General features: G+C 36.8%; 1 protein-coding gene across 2 annotated transcripts in view; it reads right to left on the reverse strand.

Moving 5' to 3' along the window:
• Positions 1–3,466: 3,466 nt before the first annotated feature.
• prpf40a (PRP40 pre-mRNA processing factor 40 homolog A) overlaps positions 3,467–25,950 on the reverse strand; it is a 57,760-nt gene continuing 35,276 nt past the window's right edge. For both annotated transcript variants that reach the window (XM_039757428.1, XM_039757427.1), the window contains exons 14-26: positions 25,693–25,801; positions 24,206–24,356; positions 23,746–23,879; positions 20,096–20,210; positions 19,898–19,989; positions 19,516–19,632; positions 14,805–14,942; positions 14,393–14,488; positions 13,239–13,325; positions 11,923–12,016; positions 11,752–11,813; positions 4,876–5,061; positions 3,467–4,028 (exon numbers count right to left, since the gene is read on the reverse strand). In XM_039757428.1, coding sequence (XP_039613362.1) covers positions 3,939–4,028; positions 4,876–5,061; positions 11,752–11,813; positions 11,923–12,016; positions 13,239–13,325; positions 14,393–14,488; positions 14,805–14,942; positions 19,516–19,632; positions 19,898–19,989; positions 20,096–20,210; positions 23,746–23,879; positions 24,206–24,356; positions 25,693–25,801 — 1,471 coding nt within the window. In that variant the 3' untranslated portion in view covers positions 3,467–3,938. The remainder of the gene's footprint in view (positions 4,029–4,875; positions 5,062–11,751; positions 11,814–11,922; positions 12,017–13,238; positions 13,326–14,392; positions 14,489–14,804; positions 14,943–19,515; positions 19,633–19,897; positions 19,990–20,095; positions 20,211–23,745; positions 23,880–24,205; positions 24,357–25,692; positions 25,802–25,950) is intronic.

Below are 25,950 nucleotides of genomic sequence, written 5' to 3' on the forward strand. Positions count from 1 at the left end.
TTAACATTGCACTGAAGAAAGGAAGTTTCTCGTATAGATTGACCTCCGTTAACGAAGCACACGCGTTAGTTAATGGTGACAAACCTCGTTATCGGAGGCAGATTTAACTCAATAGAAACATGGACAAATAACGAGCAAAATGGCGTGGTTTGTGCGGGAGTCGTGTGTGTCCCGGCGGCTTCTTCCTTGCTGCTCCACGTGTTCTCGTCTGCCTAGTCCACTGGCCTGACATTTCACGTCGCCGAGCGCACCTCACTTCGGCTCAGTGACAACATAATTTCCGTCACTTACCCCAGATAAGGAAAACTGTCGGTGGAGGTCCCCGCACCCACCCAGACTATTGGACTTAAGCAGAAAAGAACCATCGGCGAAGTGCTTGCCGTGCCGGTAAGTGCTCTGTATAGGCGCGCTCTGCACCGGCTGCTCTCGCCACTGATTCGAGAAGCATCTACAGGTACTTGCAGAACTGCAGTTGCCTTGTTGTCAGGGCAGTTTGAGGATGGAAGCTTATATACTCAGACTGCAACTTTTACACAAGTTGAATGTTGAATGGCGAGGCGATTGCAGAAGGTTATGACCGTTTTGAATATGTATACTTATGAATATGTACATAAATATATAAAATAGCCGTACTTTTCTATTATAGTGACGCAAATCGGTGGGGCCGCTGCCCTGGTTACATAATTTTAGGATTTAAACTTATTAGACTGGCATACCCCAACCACAAATACTAACCTTAAAGTTAGTAGGGGTGGAGCAGTAGTTACCTATAGGTCTCAAATGTTAATGTCCCCTTTGGGTGCCTAATCTTAAAAACAATAATACGATTTGAGTCACGGTAACAGAAAAGCACTGAAATAGCTAAACCGTTATTTAGCTATATGTTGAACCAAACATTTTACGCTAGGTTTATAGTGTATGCAATGGAGAATGCTGATCATGTTTATACTATAAAGCCCAAATGCACCACTCCTAAACTTTAACATCCTCCCTAATATTAGATTGACGTTATGTCCTAAAACTGCCCCAGCAACTCAGGTTCTCAACAATGAGGATCCTGCAAGCCGGATCACCCTCGGGGAATCGTGCCACATGGCCGTAACTGAGGCTCCCTCACGATGCAGGTAATGTGCCTCATTCGAGACTGCATGAGCAACCACTCATTCGACACAAAGTCAAACCAGAGGTACCCCAGGATTCTCCAAAGAGACATAGTACCAAAGTAGTGCAGTCTCCAGCGACCTCATGACCCCCCATGCTCTTCCAATCCCCTACTGACTTCATAGAAAGAGTCACCAGAGACATGAATGTCACTGCCGAGGTAAGTAAACCTCTTGGCAAGGTTGACACTCTCCGTAGACAGACACACTGCCAATGGCTGTCCCCAAGAGGTCATTAAAGGTCCAGATTTTGGTTTTTATCCAGGACACTCACAAGCCCAAACACTCAGATTCCTCATTCAGTCTCTTGAGAGCCCAGATCACAGCCATAGAAGAATGGTCAGGCGTCTTCAAAGACACACAAAATGGACAAATACTCAAGTAACTGTCAACAGTTACACGTAAAAGAATATCTGTGTGTGAACAACAAACTGGTGTTACAAGTGGATGGGCGACAAAAGGAGGATACACTGGATTTCACTCCTGTCAGCTAAGAACAGGAAGATGGGGACTACATGACAATGTGGTCACCAAAACTAGAGGAGTTAAGGTTGAAAAAATGTCACCTGATCAGCGTTTGGTGTAAACAGCACAAACTCATCCTGGTTTGTGCAAAAGGCACTGGTGGTAGTATAATGAGGTGAGGAAAGTTATCTTGGCATACATTAGGCATCTTCATACCACACAAGTGTTATTTAAGCACCTGTTCTTGCCATGTCATACTCAATATTTGTCTTAAAAATTCCTTCCATTAACTCCCCTGTGATGCACGTTAAGCTTACTGGTCTATAGTTAGTTGGATCTGCCTGATCACCCTTTAATTCAATGGAATAACATGTTATTTGTTTCCAGTCTTTATGAATTTCTCCCCAGTGTAGTGACTTTCTAAAAATATGCATCAAGGGTTTATATATGTATTTCCTTAAGCACTGAAGGATAAATGTTATCTGGTCCTGAAGGTTTGTTAGATTTCAGCCTACCTAATCTATTTAGTACTTCTCCCCCTATAATTTGCAAATCACTTAGAACCATCTTAGTAGCCCCTGTTACTGCTGGGATGTTATCCATATCCTCATATGTGAAAACCTGAGAAAACAGTAAGTTTAGAAAATCTGCCGTTTCACTCTCCATATTTTTATTTTTTAACTTCCCTCTACTGTTTCTGATAGCCTTCACCTCCTAACCAACTGTTCTTTTACTACTAAAATATTAGAAGAATCTCTTTGGCTAATTTTTCAAAAGCCTTGTGTAACATTTCTCTTTAACTGCCTTTTAGCTTCCCTAATATCCTTCTTAATGGTTGCTCTTGTACACCCTACAGTTAGTGCTGGAGTGATTAGTCTTATATACCTCATACAGTGTTTTTTTCTTTGCAGTTACTTTTTTATTCTCCCGATTTGCCCAATGTGATATTTTCTTTCATTTGCTACCGATTCAAATTTTCAGTATGAACTTGTCATGTATACTATGTAAAATGTTTTTAAACCTATTCTACTGCTCCTTTAATGTTTCTACACCCAAAGATTGATCCCAGTTTATCCCATTTAGATTTTGCCACATCTGTTCAAAATCTGTCCTACTAAATTTAAACTTAACAATTTTAGTCTTGGCATCTGCACGCTGCAAAAATGCTCTGAATTGTATTACGGTCACTTGAGCCTAGAAGTTCAATCATCTTGACCTTCTGAATTCTATCCTCATTACTTCAAAATACTAAATCTAGGCAGGATCTCCCCAGTGATGGTGCTTTAAAATCTCCTGCTCCTGTACTCCAAAGTTTGCAAGGTTGGCCCAGTTAATATTCAAGTAGTTAAAGTCACCCACGACTATGATATGCCCCTCTAAACTTGCCTTTTTAATATTACTGAAAATATGTGCAATGAAACTGTAGCTACTGAGTGTGTGATTTATACATAATCATACCTGAGCATAGCCTCTGCAGGAAATGTTTCAACTGATACTAAAATAAACTTGATAAAGATGATAAATCAATGAATGAAAACAGGCTTGGCATGTAAAGAAAATGTCAAACAGATTTTCACGTTGCAGACTTTGACCTTTTATATTTCATATGCCTAAAGACATTCTGATTTTGTCTTTTGATTCAACTGTAAAACTTCCACTGCAGTGGCTTTTTCCCAGTTTATACAGTTAAGATTGTTCATTTGCTGACATTTGCCCTGCCAACATTAAACAGATTAAAAACAAATGATCTATCAACAGGGCTATTATCCTTTCATTAACTTCCATGAATATAAATAAATTTAAAAGCACTTTGTGTTTAACACAGTTGGATTCAAAAACAATTTAAATTTGCAGAGTATGTCTAGTTTAATGGCATATTAGATATATACAAGTACTTTCTTTAGAGTTCATTAAAAAAATAATGCATCATGCTTAAATTCTGCCAAGTTTATTAAAATAAAAAAAACAAGAAGACATTTAGCCTTCAAACATTTTTTAAAAATTAAACGAGACTTCAACAGTTTTCATTATGAATTATACCCCCAGTCCCCTTTATGTAAAGAAATGTTACAGCTCTTACACAATACTTTCATGGAAACTCAGCATTGTATTTTTTATCAAAATAAATTCAAGTAATCATTTTCACAATGCTGATACAGATTACAAGAGGCAAGAATTTGAGTGAATTTGTTTTTAATCTACAATGACTAAAGCATGTCAGGTGAAACTATTTTAAAAATACAAAGAATAAAAATACAAGGAATGCAAAATTGCTTAAGTTATCCTGAAAATAAACAAATGAGAACAAAAACATTAGGGAGCATCGAGTTGCTCCAACAGAGTTCTTCTTCTTTTTTCTAGTTCGCCTTCACTCAACTCACTGCCTGATGTGTCCCAACCACCCTAGAAAAGAGAAAAACGGTAAAAGAAAATGGGAAATGGCAGTTGCATTTAGTCAGTTACTTTAACCACCCAAGAGTACACACAAGAGATATTCAAGAACAGACCGGGAAACTGTAGAGCAAGTCGAGTATTACCAGACACTACTCCTTGCCCTACCCATGAATGTGGGAAAATGTTATGATGCAAGCCATCTCAGAGCTACAACAGAAATACAATTACGTGGACAATATCTACATCAAGTGCCAGGGAGAGTGTGTCATCATCACCAGTGCAGGCATGAGACAATACACTTGGCCCATGATGCAATTCATACTGTGATTCAGGCTTTACGCTACTCTATGCCCACAATATGAAATGTTCGTAAAAGAAATGTACTTATTAGACCTTCATAAATCAGAACACTGGAAAATGAGTTAAAATCTGTGCATAAACGCACAAGTTTTTGAAAAGCTTTTTCTTTTTTTTTTTTTAAAAGTGTAGATGTGTGTATATATTATATACATATATATTTAAAATACAAAGTTGAATGTACAGTATTTAGTGAACGTTGTTTTTATCTAAGAGCTAGTATAACAATATGACCTTTACAAAGGACTAATATACTTATAAGTAGATAGGTGAGTGTATATATACTGTATGTAAGGTGCTGGATTAAATGTAAAACAAATCTAATAACAGAGTTATAATAATACAGCTACTTAAAAACAAACTAAAATTTAATGTATCACCATTTGCTGAGCTGTTTTTTCCTCTATACGGTATTACAAATACTGTTCTCTCCACAAACATAATAAATTAGCCTGCAATACGTCTCCATATTTCGTCTAATGATGTAAAAAAAGCTTACTTCTTCTTTTGCAGATTTTCTTTTTGGAGATTTCTGTTTTGATTCTGCTTGAGGTCTGCTCCTAGATTTTTCATTTTCTTTTTCCTTCTCCCGTTCCTTGTCTTTGTCACGATCCCTATCGCGATCTCGGTCTCGATCTCGATCTCGACCTTTTCTGTCCCTTTCACCTTCTGATTCTGGAGATGCCTTTCAATATATAAATATTGGATTGTTTAATACAAACCTTATAAAATATTGCAGCTTTCCTAAGTAATCTAACAAGACCAATTGATGTGCAACACTGCAAAACAGCATATTTCATGAAGCATACAGAAGTTTTCTGTTAAAAAATGGAACATCAGTTTATAAGTATACCAATGTCAGGAAATAATTTGATGGAAAAAAGATCTAACCAGTGTAACAAATGTTAACATTGTGTGTGCTGGCATGAGATGCTTTTGCAAGTGTTTCACAGCTCATGATAAATTGCTGCTGCGTGTCTCAAAAACTGATGATCAGCCCTTCTCTGAAATGGTTTAATTTGCTTGACACCGAAAGGAAAAATGTAACTAAAAGGACACTATCAGGGGTTAAAGTAAGAAAAATGCCTGAACCTGAAACTTTCAAGTGGTGGTTATTGCAAAAGATACAATTAACATAACAAAATGAAAATGAATTTGTTCAAAATTTCTACATTATATAATATAAATATGCATATTTCAAGTACTTCCTTTACCTATATTTATTTAGTGTAATAACTAAAATGGAAAATAGAACAGCAACATTTCTTAAATGTATCAGTACACAACATCTTTACAGTCCTTTTTGCTCACCACACCTTTGAAAACAAAGAAACAAGAGTGCAGCAAAATAAATGAAGAAACAATGGCAACAAAGATTGCTGGCAGATTAAAACAGTAACATTTATACTCTTAAGTGAAGTGCAAAGTGAATCCTGAAAGCCCATTTCAGTTCCCGGAAATCTTTTTAATCAAGTCAATAAGTGGTTAGGTTATTGTGAATAACTGCTTCACAATAAAAGGGCAATACCTGGTGTGCCCATGGTATTGTATAGACATTGGCATACCGGTTTTGTTTGTCACTCTTGGCAGTGTTAATTTAAAACGAAGTGCACAAATAGCTTCCCTGTGCACTTCATGCCATAACAATACCCTTTTTACATTAATATCATACTGGAGCCTCTAAGAACACACAGTGCTGAAGGAAACAAGCACAGAGTTTATTTCATTTATTTTCCTTTGCCCCCCTTTATCCTCCAATCAACACACTGCCATTTATTTTGAACATCTCATTTTATTACAAGTGTATGTACCCCAAACTCACATAAAGCATCTTGCTGATGACTGGTTAACATACAGCCCTACTTGCATACCATTAACAATTGTGACAATATTATTACTGGTTAAAATGTACCCAAAATAAAAAAGGGAGGTTGCTGGTCCGAGTTTAGGAGATACAAGAGTGAACTTTCACATTAAAGAAAGTGGAGTAATCATCTGACAACCAAGACTCTGAGGAGCCATCCTGCTTATGGAGAGGAAAGGCAGACAAACATGCTAAGCAGCTGAACTTGCTGCTTAGTAAACAATATTCTTGTTAGCTTAACAGCCAAATGAGATGGTTATACCTACCAACCATTTCAGCCTTTTGGCCTTGGATCTTCTTGGTAAATGTCTTATGAACATTTTGTTTTATTACACTTGTGGATTATACTTAAGACTTATATTTAATACTTAATTTAGCTATTAAGGCCTTATGCATATGTTAGATGTGAATTATGTATAAATTATGCATTATGAATGTATGTACATTTAGCACAAAAATGTTTAGTTTAAGGGATTTTATTTATTTAGGTAAACAGTTCAAATTGATGGTTACTTAATACACCTAACAATATTTAAAAAAAAAAAAAAAACACATGACAGTTAACAGTTTATAGCAACTGTAAAAATACCAAGAGTAATGCTTTAATGTGGAACATGGAACGTAGAGCAAAAAAATTAAATCAGTATCAAAATCAGACAATTCTAATGAAATGGAATTGGTACGTGGTATCACCTTAAAAAACCTGATCACAGCATTACCAGTAGTCAATTAACCTAAAAAGAGTGTCTTTGGAAGGTGAGAGGAAAACAAAAAAGCAGCCATGGATAGAACTGTTTACAAGAAATGCCCAGACTGGAATTTGAGAAATGTAACATTATGATGATTGCTTTAATTAAGGGTTTTTGGACTGAACTGATGAAATACCTTCCCTCACCTTTAACACTTTCATGTTCCTAACAATACAGAGCCCAAGAAACTGTTCACCATGTTAAAATCATAACTGTTATTACTCCGTTTGCAACTTATAATTACACTTGAATTCTACAAAACCTGTAAGGCATTTGGGATGACTGATCGAGCAATTAAAAGACAAATACAGTAGAGGCCAAAGGTTTTGGCAGTGACACAAATGTTGAGTTTTACAAAATTTGCTACTTCAGCATTTTCAGATTATTTTATTACATTTCTATGGTATACTGAGCAGTGGGTAGTGCTGCCGCCTCGCAGTTAGGAGACCCGGGTTCGCTTCCTGGGTCCTCCCTGTGTGGCGTTTGCATGTTCTCCCTGTGTCTGCGTGGGTTTCCTCCCACAGTCCAAAGACATGCAGGTTAGGTGCATTGGCGAATCTATTTTCCCTAGTGTGTGTTTGGTGTGTGGGTGCCCTGCGGTGGGCTGGCGCCCTGCCTTGCGCCCTGTGTTGGCTGGGATTGGCTCCAGCAGACCCCCCCGTAACCCTGTAGTTAGGATATAAAGGGTTGGATAATGGATAGATGGTATACTGAACAACAATTATAATCATTTCATAAGTTTCAAAGTCTTTTACTGGCAAATACATCAAATTTATGTAAAGAGTCAATATTTACAGAGTTGACCCTCTTCTTCATAACTTCTGCAATTTGCTCTGGCATGCTGGATATCAGCTTCTGGGCCAAATCCTGACTGATGGTGATCCATTCTTGCCTTTTTAGTGCTTGGAGTTCATCACAATTTGTGAGCTTCTGCTTCTCCACCCACTTTTTCAGATTTGACCAGAGGTTCTCAATGGGATTAAGATCTGGGGAGTTTCCTGGCCACGAATCCAAACTTTCAATGTTATGATCTCTGAGCCACATCTTCATCACTTTTGCCATGGTACTCATTCATACTAGAAAATATACATATCATCAACAAATTGCACCTGGATTGTTGGAGGATGTTTTGATGCCATTATTTATGTCAATGTTCTTGGGCAGAATTGTGAGTGGGCCTACTCCCTTGGATAAGAAGCAACTCCACACATGGATGGTCTCAGGATGCTTCACTGTTGCCTCAACTCAGGACTCATGGTGGCATTGACTTTTTCCTTCTCCAGAAAATCGATTTTCCAGATGTCCGAAACAGTGGGAAGGAGGAATCATTTGAAAAAGTAAATTTGCACAAGTCTTCTGTTCTACAATCCTTGAACTTCCTGCAGAATTTTAGTCTGTCTTTGATGTTTTTCTTGGAAAGAAGTGATTTCTTTGCTGCTCTTCTTGACACAAGACCATTGTCCAAAAGTCTTCACCTCACTGTGCATGCAGATACACTCACACCCAACTGCTGCCAATTACTGACCAAGCTCTACAATGGTGGCACAATTCTGTAGCGGTCTCCTCAGGAGGAGACAGTCCTGGTGCCTGCTGGACACTTTTGTGCCAGGGCCAAAATAAGTGAAAATGTTTTTTTGTGATAAACTTTTTATGCTAATAAAGCTCTTTGCAAATAATTAACATGCCTCTGATTACTCTGCACAATATAAAAAACAATGGGAATTGCCACCACAAAAACTGAAGGTGCAAATTTTCAAAACATAACATTTGAGTCACTGCCAAAACTTTTGGCTACTACTGTAGACTTTCCAAACTAGTTTTTGCATTAAACATCAATGTTGGTAAAAGAAATATATAACATAATAGCTGTGTAAGCCCATGCTGTAAAAAGCCTGGGGTTCTAGAAACTACTGTAATCGTCAGGAAAAAAAAAATTGAAATGTAGAGATGTCAGGTAATTGAAAGGAACTACTCTGGGCATTCATCTCCTAGGAGTATTTGTTTTGCCGACGTGCTTGCATCGCTTGTGTATTAGCGGTGGGGGGAGTAAAAGGGATACCGTTTGCCGATGTTAGCGGTTAAGCGAATTTGTTTTTCTTCTGAGGTTTCGTTTTGATGACGTGCTGGCCTCGCTTGTGTTATTAGTGGCTAAGCCAGTTTTCTGTTTACTTGTAGATGGAGCCCTTACCCCGACACCACCTCTGCTGGGCCGGACAGACACACACATTTCCACATGTAGACTTTTATATATAAGATAAGATGTACATGTGTGAATTAAATGTATTTTTGTTGAAAGGCCATCAAAACAGGGAAAAAACATTAAACAATGACATGTATGTTATTACATATACTTTACAAATATGCAGGAAGTGTGGTATAGCAGTTAAGGTTTAGCCTTTAAACCCTGAGGCTTAAATAAGACAAGTTCACACAAGATCCTCTATAATGATGTTCTGATCATTTGTATCTGGTTTGTACAAAATGTAAATGGGGCATGATGTTTGTTGTATCACCTTTTTCGAATGATGCTGTTTATCGAGATTCAAATCTTGATATGTCTACATATATTAAAGAACAAAACATTTCATGGGAAACTTTTTCACATTACTGTAATCTTAGCTAATCAGGGCAGTCGCAGCACATTCCCCTGACCCTCTGTCTTGCAGTCTGACATCCCCAGTGACTCAGTCAGATTAGTCTGCGACTCATGCCATATAAATCCAAGAGGCCTGATTTTGTCTCAAGTCGTAGGAGCGGCTTGTGTGTGTGTGAAAGTGGATAGCCAATTTTATGTACTATACTTTTTAGAGTTTAGAAAGAATAATTTAACAAACAAAAACATCCAATGAGTGGCAGTTCTGTAGGAGAAAATGTTTTGATAAGACTGGGTGGAGGAGAACATCCACACTTGTTCAGGTTAACAGGAAAGCCACAAATAAGTAAGTAACAGCTCTTTACAACAGACAGCACAATATACTTTAAAGTGGGTGGGTTACAAGAGCATGCCAGGTTCCAATATTGTCAGCCAAGTTCAGGATGACAGGGCTACAAGTAAACAAGTGATCACCAAAACTGGATGTCTGTAGACTAGAAAGATGTTGCTCATTTTGAAGAATTTTAATTACTACTACAACATGAAAATGGTAGGGCTGGAATCTGGTGTAAACAGCATGAATTCATGGATCTAGTTGGCATCATCTCAATATTACAAACAGGTGTTGATAGTGTAATGGAATGAGGAATGTTTTTGACACACTTTAGACATCTTAATAATAAATTAACTTCATCTGAACGATGACGCTACCTAAGTACTGATGTACATCCATTTTTTACCACAATCGACCCTTTTAAAAAAGAATACTTGATGCATGCATTGTTATATGGCACATTATCCTGCTTTATCTAAAGCTTGTACCATGAACATGACATTTATTGTGTTTACATGTACACACAAAACCAAGATTAGGAAAGTAATATGGTTAAGTCAGAAACCGGATTTCTTAAAAACCTTGGTTTACATGTGCAAGTCCACTTATGTATTTCTCCCTTGGCAAAACGCACCATCATTAAACTGCAAAAAAAAAAAAAAAAAGAGGTAAACGTCCGTGTTTCCCCAACAGTGTGGGGAATATTACTTTTAAAAGTAACTTAAATTACTCATTACTTACAAAATATGTAACTATACAACGGAGGTCCCAAAGATGAACACTAAATTAAACCTAAAACAACACTTTATTAATAATAGTTTTTTTTATTGCACGCAGCACACTCTTTTCTGATTGGATGTGTGATTGCACGTGTGCTTTTGCCTTACAATTGCCTGAGCATTTGCCTCAGGAAATTTATCTTTGTGAACTCCTTCACTGTTTTCTACCCGTGTGTGTGTGTGTGTGTGTGTGTGTGTGTGTGTGTGTGCATGCGCGCGTGTGCAAAGCAAAGCCTGGCGGCCTCGGACATGTGCAGACGAACATAGTGCTATGGACATGCACAGACTACAAAATCCTTAAGTGCAACCCAGTTAAGGGTTTACATGGTCAAATAACCGGGGTGCTCGCAGAGAAATCTACATGTGTTAACCCAGTTTCACTGTCACCAACATCCTTGAGGAGAGAGATGAAATACAACGTTAAAAGCATGAACATGTGGATGAAAGATCTGCAGAAACTGTTTGATACTATGGAGTCAGTGTGAACCAAAATCTCTAAGTAACGTTTCTAGTCCCTAACTGAAGCCATAGATCAAAGAATTCAGGCTATTTCAGAGGAAAATCAGGAGTCTAACTCCATAAAATAGAGATGTACCTACTCTTGAGTATCCATTTAGTGTAAACCTAAGGAATAGGTGCTGAAAGTAGAAATGATTTACAAAATAAACAGATTTTATATGTAGATATGGCTGGCTGCAACTAGAAAACAAAACTAAAGATCTGATTAAAACAACAATGATCCACATACTTACCACACATAAAAAGACTAACAACTGAAGATGAATGATCTTATGATCTTTCTAGATTAGTTATCACAAATGTGATATAAATATAAATCTTGCCTATACAAAAACTGATTAAACTGATTAATAAATTATCAGTTTGTAGAATACAGATTCATATGGACAATTGGGATACAAGTATGAAGCAATATTAAAAAGGAAAATGAAAGTAAAAATCTTGTTAATTAAAAGTATGTATTTAAAAGGAATTTCAAAGACAATGCCATATTAAAAACAAAACATCAAAAGGATATGCAAAGCAGTTATAACTTACAGACTTGTGTCTCCTCTTTTTGGCCTTCTTCTTGTGTTTCTTTGATTTTTTATAACTTCTTTCTGCAGGTAAAAAAAATAAAATAAAAAGAGTGATAGACAAAGCACTGAATACTCCTTAAAAATACATACAAACAGGCTAATATTAACAGACAGTAATCTGAAAACATACCAGATTCTCCACTAGATGAGTGCTCTGATGGTGATCTAGATGGCGATCTTTTTTTTTTCTTTGATTGATAGTCATCCTCCTCAGACTCAGAAGCCTGGAATTTAATTAAACAGTGTTCAATCAACAAATCACTTTGTCTATAAATTGTACATTTTTTCCTTGTCAAGAAATGTAAACCTTTTTGAAAAAACACCTTCCATCTCATTACAATAAACATGTTTCTAAGAATGGATTATATTCATCACTTTGAGTACTTGGAAATGACATATGAAAATGAATGATACACTGGTGGGTGTACGTACAGTATGATGAAAACTGACATACTGAGAACAAAGCCAAAATTAGATGCAAACATACTGCAAAAGAACTGGGGGATGAGATTAGGTTAGTATTTATTAAACAAAGATTCTATATATAAAGGCTTTTTTTCCCAGGTTTATTCTTTTTATTTATTTTATTTTTTAAGATCGGGACTAGGGATCTTGTTCAAACACTAATAAAACTAACTACACAATAATAAACAAGCACTGAATATAGTGGTGTGACATTTTCGACACACTGTATTTTCTAAACACTTAGAAGAGCTTGAAATAATTAGGGTTAGGGTTAATAATAATACTTAGCGCTCCTCCTGTATTAGCCTACACTCTTCTTTTTTTATTAAGCTGCTGCTTAAAATAAAAAGATACAGGCAATGTGACTTTCCAGGAGGATCAAAACTTTGAAGCAACAAAAACTCTCCCAAACAAACCCCTTCACCATGTCTTCCTCTTATACTTAAATACTATATTACAGTATTTTAATATTATATTCTATTGACTGTACTTCAGAGTTTAAAATTTACTTTTTGTTAAACAATAGCTGATTATTTAAGATTAGTAAAATCACAAACTGTTTTAATCTAGAGCCACAAGAGGCCACAGCCTATCCTAATATAGACAGGAGACAACCTTTTATGTGGCACTGTGGACATCCACACTTGCACATGAAGGATCAATTTACTTTTAAAAAGTCTAGTAAAAATTTCTTTGAAAGGTGATAGAAAAAACCCTTAACAGACAAGAGGAGAAAGTTGGTACAAAGAAAGAAAAGCCTAGGCCCCTGAACCTGTAAGGCAATAGCATTAGTTAGTGCTATACTGGCTATCTGATATACAGTATAATAACCCTAAAAAATAATTACTAATCACTTGATTCAATTTTGTTCTACTAAGATAAGTCTGGACCTCCATGCATATGGGTGGCAAACTGATTATTTAAGTCATTATTCAAAAAACAAACAAACAAAAAAAAAAACTACTTAACAAAAGTTCTTACCGAATGTGAGTGAGATCTCTTTCTGTGATGCTTTTTGGATTTTTTGGAGTGTTTCTTGTTCTTTGAATGGTGGTGTTGACATTCATGCTGTTAAAAATAATATGTGTTAAAATACATTAGATTCTTTCCCCTTTGCTCTGCAGAGATTCATGATGATTTAACTATGCTCTACTTTGCATTTGTGAGGACAGACATTTGTGTATGTGTATTTTCATAATCTGAAAAAAAAAAAAACACATGGCAGGTAGTGCTTTAAGCTTTTGTACAGACTTCATTTTTTAATACACTGCATGCACAAGGTCTTTAATTATACTGTTTGCATTTCTAAGCCAGCAACTGTTGTTTATGTCCTAAATAGAAGGCAGATGTGTACCAGTAATAATCTCTGCCACCTTCAGCACCCTCTGTAATGCTTCATGGTTCTGAGTTGAGCAAGTGCAATACCAGGATGTTACACTGCAAATTAGGATGGACTCTATTGTGTACCTATACAAGTATGTAACAACAAATGGAGAAATGTGAGCTGCCCATAGACACTGGCAGAAGTAGAGGTACTGATAAGTCTGTTTGCCAAGTGACCAAATGTGCTGTGCCCACTTCTATGGTTCAGTTATGGTCATTCCAACAAATTTAAAGCTGCTTAATCTGATATGATATAGATGTCAGTATGTTCTGCCTTCTTGGTTTTGCTGCCATTGTGAGAAAAACTGTTATCCTGGTACCACTCTGATGAAAGGCAAACCTCTTTTCTATAAGCCATCTCATCCTTGTTGGTGATCAAACCTATGATGGTAGTATTACCAGCAAATTTAACGATGGTAAATCTTGGCAGTTCCAAAGGGCTTTTGTGGAGGGGCATGCAATCATGAAGCACATCCCACAGAGCACTGCAGTGTTCAGTATATGAAGATCTGACCACAGATTTATACTTAGGCTATTCAGGTTTGCTTTTTGATGATATGTGATACATTTAAAACTTAACATAAAACAATGCTACTTATACCAATATTGGGGCATTCAAGAAAGTATGGGAGGTTAATCAAGTAAAAAGACAAGCATTAAGACAGGATAAGATTTAGATATTAAGCTGTTCAACTGCATCCTCATTTTCAGTAATTTTTCAAAACAAAATATTAAGACACTGATAACCATACCTCTAAAATGTGAATAAAGTCCTTGAATATTCTTTTTCTTTCTGATTCTAATGTAATGTCTTCAAATGCGGGTTCTTTTAAAAACCTATCACGAACCTAAAGAAAAAAAGCAATATTGTGGCAAAGTTCAAAGTCTGGTCATCCTTTGCTACTAAAACATGTGTTAGTTTTTATTGCGATAAACACATTTAAATTAGACTAACTTTCAGTGTCTCTGTAATACACATTTCTGTGTATTTAAGTTCAGCAACTTTATATATAAAAAAAAAAAAAAAAACTTGAAAAGCACAGAAGTATAATATAAATATTAGTGGTTGTTTAAATGAACAACAAAAAAACTACAATTTTATATGTAAACTTTTAATTAACTACCAGTCAATAAGTAAAGAATCTCTTTCTGCAGTACACTTACATCTTCCCATGTGGAGTCATGCTCAAGGGGGGGTGTGGCTTGTTTCAGCATGCTCTTAAATGCAGCTTCTTTCCGCTTCATTTTTCTGGCTTCTTCTTTCTCTCGCTCTCTTTCTCGTGCTTCTGCTTTCTCTAGTAACTACAGAAGTATTATAAGGGAATGTTTACAACTGGTACATAACTGCTTTCCAAGACATGTATAATGAAGTGTACAGTAGCTACAATGACAAGTGACAAATTTCCAGAGTACTGCACAAAGCAGAAATGCTCCATACTAGATCTTAATTGGTAATATAACAGTGAATCAACTGGATAGATATACAGTATGCACATATATACACTGTATATTTTGATTCATTTAATTTTCTTACAATTTTATACCGTCATAGTTGGATTGTAACTCTCCTGTCCTTAGCAATCACTGTTCAAAGGACACAAGGTATCTAGAGAGAGAAAGTTACAGTAATTCTAGCAATCATTGCTCACCAACTGCCAACTGTGAATTCAGTATGCTGTTCCTGAATAAAATGCACCCCTGTAAGATCTGTTCTGACCCATTACAGCCCCACATGTTCTCTGCTCACTCCTGTTTTTTTTCTGGTAAATGACTCAAAATGATAAAAGTACTTATCCACAAACTGTGAGATGCATGGGCTTAACATTCTGACCATAGGAGTGTCCTACAATTACTTGACAAGCAGGACTAAGTGTTTGTGTGGGTTTTGTTTTTAGACTGGCTGTTTGGCGGCAAATGGGCAATGATGATTATTGATGTCTTTATGTTGTATATTAGTGTGGATGTTTTGTTTGTACAGTATGAGCTACATCAAGTTAAACTTCATGCAACTAATGCTGTTAAGGCAATAAAGTGTTTACCTTGTCTAAACAAAATTCCACTCAATTTAACTAAAGGCTTTAATATAAAAAGTACAACTTGATAAAATATACATATTTTGTTATACTGATAGTGTATGTCACAGTTAAACACGGTTCATTTGATTATTGTCAAAAATAAGAAAATGAAAGGTTGCTGACTTTGAGCCACTGTTTTTAACAAAAGATATTACTCCCGTTTTAAAAAAAATTAATATGTTTATTAAATATCTTACTAGTATGTCATGTCCTACATATTCTAAGCAAATTTTGACCTTATTTTTATATGTTTAATTATTTCTAGGTCTGCTGATGTATGCCATTAAAAAAAATGGAAACAATATATAAAATTGCTCACAAGGATAGACATAGTACAGTGCTTACAGGGTAGGCTTACAGTGAAATATACATAGACATTTTAGTTAACTCCGATTTCATAAAAAATAAAATTAAATATACTGGAACACATTTGCTATTTTACAGACTTAATACAAAGTGTAGAAAACTGTACCATGGAAATACTAATATAACACAAGTGATATACCTTTGATGGCTCCTGTCAAAGAATTGGCTTCAGGGTACAATAATGGTGCCTAGGATTCTTTTCACTGATGGAAAATGCAGGATTGCTCACTTTAAAGACAGTTAATAAAGACCACAAAACAACCCAGCTGGTTTTTGAGGAACAGATTGCACTGCATGGTTAATGTGGGGGAAGGAGCCATTACACTTTTCTGTTGGTCTGCCACAACTGCCAGCAAGCATACCCCCCCAAAAAAAAACAGAACACAGGAATTTGAAAAGGGACAACCTCAATAAAATAGCATGCCCAACAACAGCAACTAAAGTAATACATACATAAAATTATTTAAAATTCAAAAGACAGCCAGAAAACTTCATGCACTGAATTATTACTTTAATTTCTCAAATATATAACAAGGGTATGTCTGGCGTGTAAAACGTTTATCACAAAGATGTCAGAGAAAGCCTCTTAATGCTTCCGATATCCTATTATGATAAAATCTTAGTTTAATTCATGTCTGGGGAACCTTGTGAAAATAATGTTAAAAGAAAACTACTGAGTGGGTCATTCTTCTGCCAAGGCCATCACAAGTATATATCATATACTATCACTGGAATGTGCTCAACAAGTTATCAAGAGGAATTTGTTGCGATTTATGAAATACCAGCAGAAGGCACCACTGTAGCATTTAGATGAATGCATACATAGGCCTCTGCCATACAAACGATACTAGCCAAACATGTCACAAGCTGAAGAATACAAAATTGATAAACAGAGGTTGCTTTTTAAATATTCTTTCTGTTCTCGGTATCTTGTAAATATGATTCACATATGAAAGAAACTGCTCTAACAACAATACAAATTGCCTTGTCACTAGTTTTTGGATGTGCACCAGTAAGAGACACAGAAGATACTGGTTTTACTGAAAAAAACATTACTCTGTTAAATGTTTTACTGTGAAGGAAAATTGTGTAAATAAAGACTAAAAAGACAACTCTATTAAAGCTGGGTTCATTGAAAGGAACAGTATAAAATTATCAAAATATCTAGAGCTTTCATGTCTCACAGCTCCAGCATCGAGGTTGAAATCTTGGTTTAGACACTATGTGGAATTTGTATATTTCCCAGTTGTAAGTTACACCTGTAATCTGTTTACGGAGACTCCTCCCAAATGACAAAATATACTAGTTATATTAACTAGAAAATATAAACTGGACCAATTATGGGTAAGTGTGCCATGCAATGGACTGGTGCCCTGTCCAGTGTTGGTTCTCACCTTAAGCCTACTGCCACCATGACTGGCACCAGTTCTTAGTGATCCTGGACTGAATAAGCAGATTACAAAATGAACAGATGAAAATTATTAAGTAATTAAACCTGCACCACAGCACACGCAAACACAGACTACCAAGAAAAGGTCAGGTTTTCAAAACTATGCAGACTGAACAAAAATTAAATTTGTAAGGGAAACCACTAAGGGACCAACAATCACCTTTGAAAGACCCACAAGCCCTTTTTTCCTGTGAATACAATAAAGATGCATCATTTAACTATATTACGACCACAGTATTTCACTTGCCAGTGTAGAAAGATGAGAAAACAAAAAACTTGGCCAAGAAGAATCAATTTAAAACCTGTCTACAGAAAGCATAAAATAGAAAATTACTAATTTCTCACAATAGATCTTCAAATCAGTTAAAGCAAAGACAAACAATCCTGGGCAAAATTCAAAATGATGTGTGTGGTGCAAAGTTAGCACTGTCCATGAGCCAAGGAACATGATATAGTGGGAATGCTTCTCATCAGCAAGGAAGTGGCAACATTTTAGAGATAAGGGAAAAACAGATAGAATCAGTCTGCTAAAAGCTTACAATATGCAAGCTTTCAAGGCAACTCAGGCCCCTTCTTCAGGCAAGATGTAATTACTGAAGAAGGGGCCCGAGTTGCCTCGAAAGCTTGCATACTGTAATCTTTTTAGTTAGCCAATAAAAGGTGTCATTTTGCTTGGCTTTTTCTCTACATTCATAATGGTTAACACGGTACAACACCCTAGTACTTCAGTCTGCTAATAAATCAAAGGATTGAAGAACATTCTTGATTCAGCAGGTCAGTGATACCAAGCACAGGGCATGCTAACAATGAAATCGCTTGCACACAGAAAATACACAAAGCTAGTAGGCACTCACCCCAAAAGACTTGAAGCCGAGTTTCTGGCAAAAGTTGTGTCAACCCAATATTACGGAGTGGAGTCTAAATAACTATGCAAGTATACAATGTCATTTTCTGACTTTAGAATCTCAGCAGTCAACTAATTTTGTCGTAACGACGTCTTTTTTGAGTATCATTTATAATCCATTAACAACTAAAAACATCCCATGTTCAGATTACTAACGTCAGTCAGGTCAGGTTGGGGAGCATGCACTGGTAAAGCACATTGCCACACCCACCACATGATGAAACAAATCTGGATCCAGTTTGGCAACCCTCCCTGGCAGACACGCGGTCCAGTCCTACCCACCAGAAATGACCCTCTATCTGCCACAGCCAGGTCTTACGTGGGCATCACCTTGGCCTGGTCCAGCCACTCGGGTCCTCAACAATAAGGATCCTGCGAGCCGGAGCTCCCTCACAATGTAGGTAATGTGTCTCATTCTGGACTCTGTAAGCAACCGCTCATTCAACACAAAGTCAAATCAGCGGTACCCAAGGATTCTCAAAAGAGACAGTACCGAAGGAGTCCAGTCTTTGTCTCAGGTCACTGGATACTGTCAATGTCTCACCAACCATATAGCTAGAAAGGAAGCATCAGGACTCTAAAGACTTGGACTTCGTCCTTTAGCATAGATATCGGGAGCGCCACACACCCCTCTCCAGCGACCTCATAAATGCTCTCCCAATCCATCTGCTGACTTCAGAGGAAGAATAACCAGAGACATGTGCCGGGATGCGGTTAATGATAGAATTCTTAGGCGTAAAACCAGAGTGCTGCGGTCACTGGTAAGTGAGCAAGTGATCATGGATCCTATTGAAGGGAACCTAGCAAAGACCTAACCCGGCACAGAGAGCAGCATTATCCCCCTGTAGTTGCCGCAATCCAGTTGATCACCCTTCCCTTTCCAGACAGGGACAACAAGTCCCATTTTCTGGTCAGTTGGGATGATGCCAATCTCCCAAATGGAAGCAAAGATGGCTTGCAATGGTAGTAGGACAGCCTTACCCCCGGCCTGGAGCAGTTCACCTAGGATACCACAGATCCCTGCAGATTATTAATGCTTGACACTGTATTTAAATGAGTAGTTCTAAAAGATAAACATACACTGTTAAATGCTAGTTTGATGTTGCCAGCATCTAATGTTGTAGCTCTTTTGTCTGAGCTGATAACTGTTCCAAAATCTTCAAAAGTGGTATTTACTTCCACCGTAAATCCTTTATCCTGGAAAGAAATAAAATGTATACATATAAAAGATCAGCACAAGTTAATGTTTAAAACTAACATATAAAATGTACATCATCATAAAATCTTCAGTGTTAATTTAATACTTCTTCTCAAGAAGCCCAGCAATGCAGATGATTACATATTAATGTCCAAGAACAAGGATTTTTGTTCTATAGAGGAAGCTAAGAAAAAAAAAAAAATAATGGAAGAATTTTGAACCTGAATTTAATGATTACATCTACAAAGAATAATGTTTAATTACCTTAAGTATATCTTTTATTATTCTTTTTTCATCATGATACCTTGCTTTCAGATCCTCCACATAAAACTTGAAAAGATCTAGTGGTGTTGAACCTGAAACATAAAAAAGGGATATTATTTATAAATATTTCTTCCACAACAAAAGAAATATTAACAGCACAGCTAGAAAGAAAAGTGAGTTTAGCAGAAGAGATCTTACCTGGCTGACCTAGCATATTGGAAAATCGTATGTCTGAGCTAACAGTTGGATACATCTCCATCCAAGCAGACATTGAATGTAGCTGGCCATGATCATGTAACTCATCCAAAAATTTCTATAAAAAGAGATTTAATAGGAAATATAATGTTCTCTAAAATAAAATGCTTTTCACATACTGTACATTTATGATGTCCCCTCCCCTCCATTCTATGATCATAATGGTTACTTGCAAACATTATGCTTTCAAGAAATTAGATCTCAGGAGAGATTTCTTTTAACTAAAATTAACTTTAAAATTGATAACATTCTCTTTCCATCTTCATGCATCATTCAGCCCAGTTTGCGATGAAGTGAGAAAGAGCAAGATACATTCCTCTTTATGTTCACTCTGTGTCAACCAATATAGTCTGAGACACAGAGAAAGATGGGTAACTTCCCATATTGCTATTCGGTCCTGCTCACCACATGTGACTGCTCTTATGTAGACCATACTTGGCTAGCTATGATTTTTGCAAAAATGGCACTCTGTTCCAACTTGAGTTGTATTGGACTTGCACGAGATGATTTGCTTGCTTCAGCTGTAGCTTAGACAAAGAACCTGAGTTGCCAGCAAATTATACAGAGATGAATTGAAGGCTTTCAGTGTATACTGAATTTGAAGCTACTTATTGCATATATTCATTGGCATAGGCAAAAACCAAGTTTAATGTAGTAAATTTCACTACGGTTTGGCTCTACTACAGTATCAGAGCATGAAACTGAGGAGTGGAGAGTTATTAGCCAAGATCACAATTGCCGATTTACCTAAATGGAGACTGAAGGTATACTATATGAGCCTTCACAATTCAAACTGCTTATAAATGTATAAATCGTTTTACTTCACTTTCTGTTCTCTCTCCATTTTAAAATGTGTTTGCATCCTTTCTTCCTTTGGTCATAATGGTAAATATTTATGCCTAGTGCTTGTAAGATGTATTAATTTGTCATGTGATCCTGACACTGGGAAGAGCAGCTGTAATAATTTGTGAAATCTCTGGCAGGGAGTGCTTGTATTTATGGTGTATGAAGTAAAACCTCATTTATTTTCATTTATACTTTCTCTCCTTGAGAAATTAATTTAATGCCTTCTATGTCTTCTTATGCCTAAATTTAATACCTTCTATGACTGCTTTGATCACAAGAAGAAGCAGCTCGCCATTTCATTATATATTTTTGCACATGACATTAGGACTTTTTAAACAAGTTAATTATGGGTTCATAATGTTCATATGTAAATACCCTCTATTCAATCTACTCATGAAAGTCTACATTAAAAACTTCCGGAAATGACCCTCTATCTGCCACAGCCATGTGTTACGTGGGTGACCCCTTGGCCTAGTCCAGCCACTCAGGTCCCCAAGAATAAGGATCTTACGAGCTGGATCACCCACGGGGAAACGTGCATAATGGCCGTAGTGCTGTAACTGATGCTCCCTCACAATGCAGCTAATGTGACTCATTCGGGACTCCATGAGCAACCACTCATTCGACCAAAGTCAAACCATTCCCAATACCAGTATGCCTGAATAGAAAGCCACACAAATTAACAATCGTGACACTCTCCAAATACAGTGGCTTGCAAAATTATTTGGCCCCCTTGAACTTTTCCACATTTTGTCACATTACAGCCACAAACATGAATCAATTTTATTGGAATTCCACGTGAAAGACCAATACAAAGTGGTGTACACGTGAGAAGTGGAACAAAAATCATACATGATTCCAAACAATTTTTACAAATAAATAACTGAAAAGTGGGGTGTGCGTAATTATTCAGCCCCCTGAGTCAATAGTTTGTAGAACCACCTTTTGCTGCAATTACAGCTATCAGTCTTTTAGGGTATGTCTCTACCATCTTTGCACATCTAGAGACTGAAATCCTTGCCCATTCTTCTTTGCAAAACAGCTCCAGCTCAGTCAGATTAGATGGACAGCATTTGTCAACAGCAGTTTTCAGATCTTGCCACAGATTCTCGATTGGATTTAGATTTGGACTTTGACTGGGCCATTCTAACACATGGATATGTTTTGTTTTAAACCATTCCATTGTTGCCCTTGCTTTATGTTTAGGGTCGTTGTCCTGCTGGAAGGTGAACCTCCGCCCCAGTCTCAAGTCTTTTGCAGACTCCAAGAGGTTTTCTTCCAAGATTGCCCTGTATTTGGCTCCATCCATCTTCCCATCAACTCTGACCAGCTTCCCTGTACCTGCTGAAGAGAAGCACCCCCAGAGCATGATGCTGCCACCACCATATTTGACAGTGGGGATGGTGTGTTCAGAGTGATGTGCAGTGTTAGTTTTCTGCCACACATAGCGTTTTGCATTTTGGCCAAAAAGTTCCATTTTGGTCTCATCTGACCAGAGCACCTTCTTCCACATGTTTGCTGTGTCCCCCACATGGCTTGTGGCAAACTGCAAACAGGACTTCTTATGGTTATCTGTTAACAATGGCTTTCTTCTTGCCACTCTTCCATAAAGGCCAACTTTGTGCAGTGCGCGACTAATAGTTGTCCTATGGACAGATTCCCCCACCTAAGCTGTAGATCTCTGCAGCTCGTCCAGAGTCACCATGGGCCTCTTGGCTGTATTTCTGATCAGCGCTCTCCTTGTTCGGCCTGTGAGTTTAGGTGGACGGTCTTGTCTTGGTAGGTTTACAGTTGTGCCATACTCCTTCCATTTCTGAATGATCGCTTGAACAGTGCTCCGTGGGATGTTCAAGGCTTTGGAAATCTTTTTGTAGCCTAAGCCTGCTTTAAATTTCTCAATAACTTGAGAATATCCCTGACCTGTCTGGTGTGTTCTTTGGACTTCATGGTGTTGTTGCTCCCAATATTCTCTTAGACAACCTCTGAGGCCGTCACAGAGCAGCTGTATTTGTACTGACATTAGATTACACACAGGTGCACTCTATTTAGTCATTAGCACTCATCAGGCAATGTCTATGGGCAACTGACTGCACTCAGACGAAAGGGGGCTGAATAATTACGCACACCCCACTCTGCAGTTATTTATTTGTAAAAAATGTTTGGAATCATGTATGATTTTCGTTCCACTTCACAAGTGTACACCACTTTGTATTGGTCTTTCACGTGGAATTCCAATGAAATTGATTCAGGTTTGTGGCTGTAATGTGACAAAATGTGGAAAAGTTCAAGGGGGCCGAATACTTTTGCAAGCCACTGTACATATGGACTGCACTATATTAATGCAAAGTACAGGCATTCCTAAAGTTCAATTCAAGGTTCAAACAGCCAAAGTAAAACAACTTTTTCAAGAAACACCTCAGTCTATTCTTATTTTATGAAATGAGAAGGTGAAATATAACCTCTTCAACTAAATGCATACTTATATAAAATCCTAATGACAGACCATTGTGTTTCTTTTTAAATACCATTTCTTAAATCAAAATGCCAATTTCTAATTAAATAGTTTTCCTTGCTCTTCAGCGTTTTCAGCAGCACCTTAAACTTTCTTCTCAATGCATGTAAAAATCAGACCTGTGATCTCTTTCCTGGAAAAAAATGCTAACTTTTTAAATCTCTTAAGGGCAGGCTTTGCATATATTCAGAAATTTCCAATTAAGTATGACATGAACTCTAATATAGAATCTCACCTGAAAGGCTTCCCTGTTTTTTCTGTGCCGTCTTCTTTCTCTTAGCATAGATTTCTGTTTCTCTTCTTCCTCTTCTTTTTCTAATGCCCGTATATGCTCTTCAAAGCAAATAAGTGCATCCTCTTTATCCATATCTAACAAATAGATAAAACAGCATTAAAAGTGCAATAAACTGGTTACGATGCCTTGTAAAAACAAAGACAAATAGTAAATGATTGATAAATTTAACTTTGACATAAGATCTTTTTTTTTTTAAACGCATCAGAGTCATAATATGCGATTTGAAATTATTCTTATATACAGTTTAAGGAAATTCTTTATTCATTAATTTCCTAATGCTGAAATTTCAAGGGAGAAAAAAATAAGAAAACAATCACAAGTTCCCACTAGTCTAGTGATTCAGTTTAATATCAACAGTTTACTTTAAGTACTACATTTTAACCATCTGGTTTCAACATACTCTGTAATTCTTCATCCTCGGCAAATGTAGGGTTATCCAAAAGATACTGCTGTGCCTCGGACCATGTTGTGCTATATGTAACATTTGCCATATTATCTAAGATGTTCTTTAGAGCTTCCCAATTCCTTTTCCTTAACTGTTTCGCTTGTTCCTAAAAATGATGAAGGAAAAAAAAAACTGTAAACAATTCTCAGAGAACAAGAATCAAATAAAAGCTCCAAGCAACCAAAATTGCAACTTTCTTTTTTATTAATTAATCAAAAATGGTTCTGGGGATATCTAGCTATGACTGCTAGCTCAATTCCTATTAATTTTAATTAAGATACCCTCACATCTGCTTCAGTTTTCATGTTGATATTAAGAGATTCACTACAACAAGCCCAATAGATCAATATAGTTGTAGTTTCTTATGCAGTGGCTGCTTTAAGTGCCCTTCCATAAGTGTATTTGTCATTAAATGAACCTCATGTTTTGCCACTCTACAAAGATTTAAAATTCAAGCAATGTCCCATCCCTAAGATCCTCAATATTCTACCTTATTTTCTTCATTTTTATTGTCAATATGGAGTTTGGTGGCTGACCTGACAGCAGCCAATCAATCAAGGCACCAAGAACTGGCTTCATCAGATTACAGAAAGTAATTATGATTGACAAAACTATGCAAACAAACAGTTATGCACTATGCAGTGTTTAAACCCTAAATGCTCCAATAAACTAACAGCAATACGGCAGTAAGAGATGGACGATACTTTCACAACATCTTTTTAAAGCCCTTTTAATTAAAGAATGGTTTTAGGCACAATGGTGCTTGACACTCCCCAAAAATGTAGACAAGAGATTTCTGATGATATACTTTATGCCTCAATTTTGTGTGTGCTCAGCCACCAATGAAAGAGAGGGTGTATCATGGTCTACCATTGTCAATCAGAGCACCGAGCACTCATACACCTTTCAAGAGTACCAAGTCGTGAGAGCAGCAGGCAATGTTCTATTTTCTACTTCAAGTTACTTTTGCTAAAGGGGATTCTACAACATATCCAATCATGCAGCACACATTCAACATGTACTGTTTGTGTTGTTTGGCACAGAAGAATGTTATTTAATTTTATGATTTTGTGAGGATTTGATTGTTATTTACAATATGTCTTCTGACATGTTACACCAGAGAACTGAAAGAGGAATATTTACTTTTGCTTTTTTTTAAATGACCATACAAGTGTTTATTCTATTCAGGGTCACAGAGAACATTTGTCTGAGACAAATGGCATAATGTGAAACTAGGCTCAGAATGAAGACTTTGCACAGCCATTATCAATTGTTCATAAGCAAATTCATACATCAGGGTTTAGCCTAACTGAGGGTTTTACACAAAAATGCCAAAGTCCACCTGAATTTGCGGATAATGTAAGCCACTTACTCAACTGTAAAACTGCAACACACAATGTAACTGAAGCAGTACAAAACTGCTCATAAAAATCGTATATTACCTTTTCCTTTTTTGCTAAGTAAAACAAAACATCTTCATAGATTTCTAATCGGTCTCTTTCTGGAACAGCTGTCCATACTTCTAGTTCTCCAAACATTTGTTCTGCTTTTCTGAAGGTGAATGGAACATAACAAACATATGGTTTTTCAGTTGAAGGGCACCACGACATTGTAAGAGTTCATCTCAAATAAAGGATTTCCTACAAAACTCAATTTATACATTTGAACAGTCTTAATTATAGGTCACATACAAATTACAT

The sequence above is a fragment of the Polypterus senegalus genome, chromosome 6 (assembly GCF_016835505.1).
Source record: "Polypterus senegalus isolate Bchr_013 chromosome 6, ASM1683550v1, whole genome shotgun sequence".
Classification (NCBI taxonomy): domain Eukaryota; kingdom Metazoa; phylum Chordata; class Cladistia; order Polypteriformes; family Polypteridae; genus Polypterus; species Polypterus senegalus.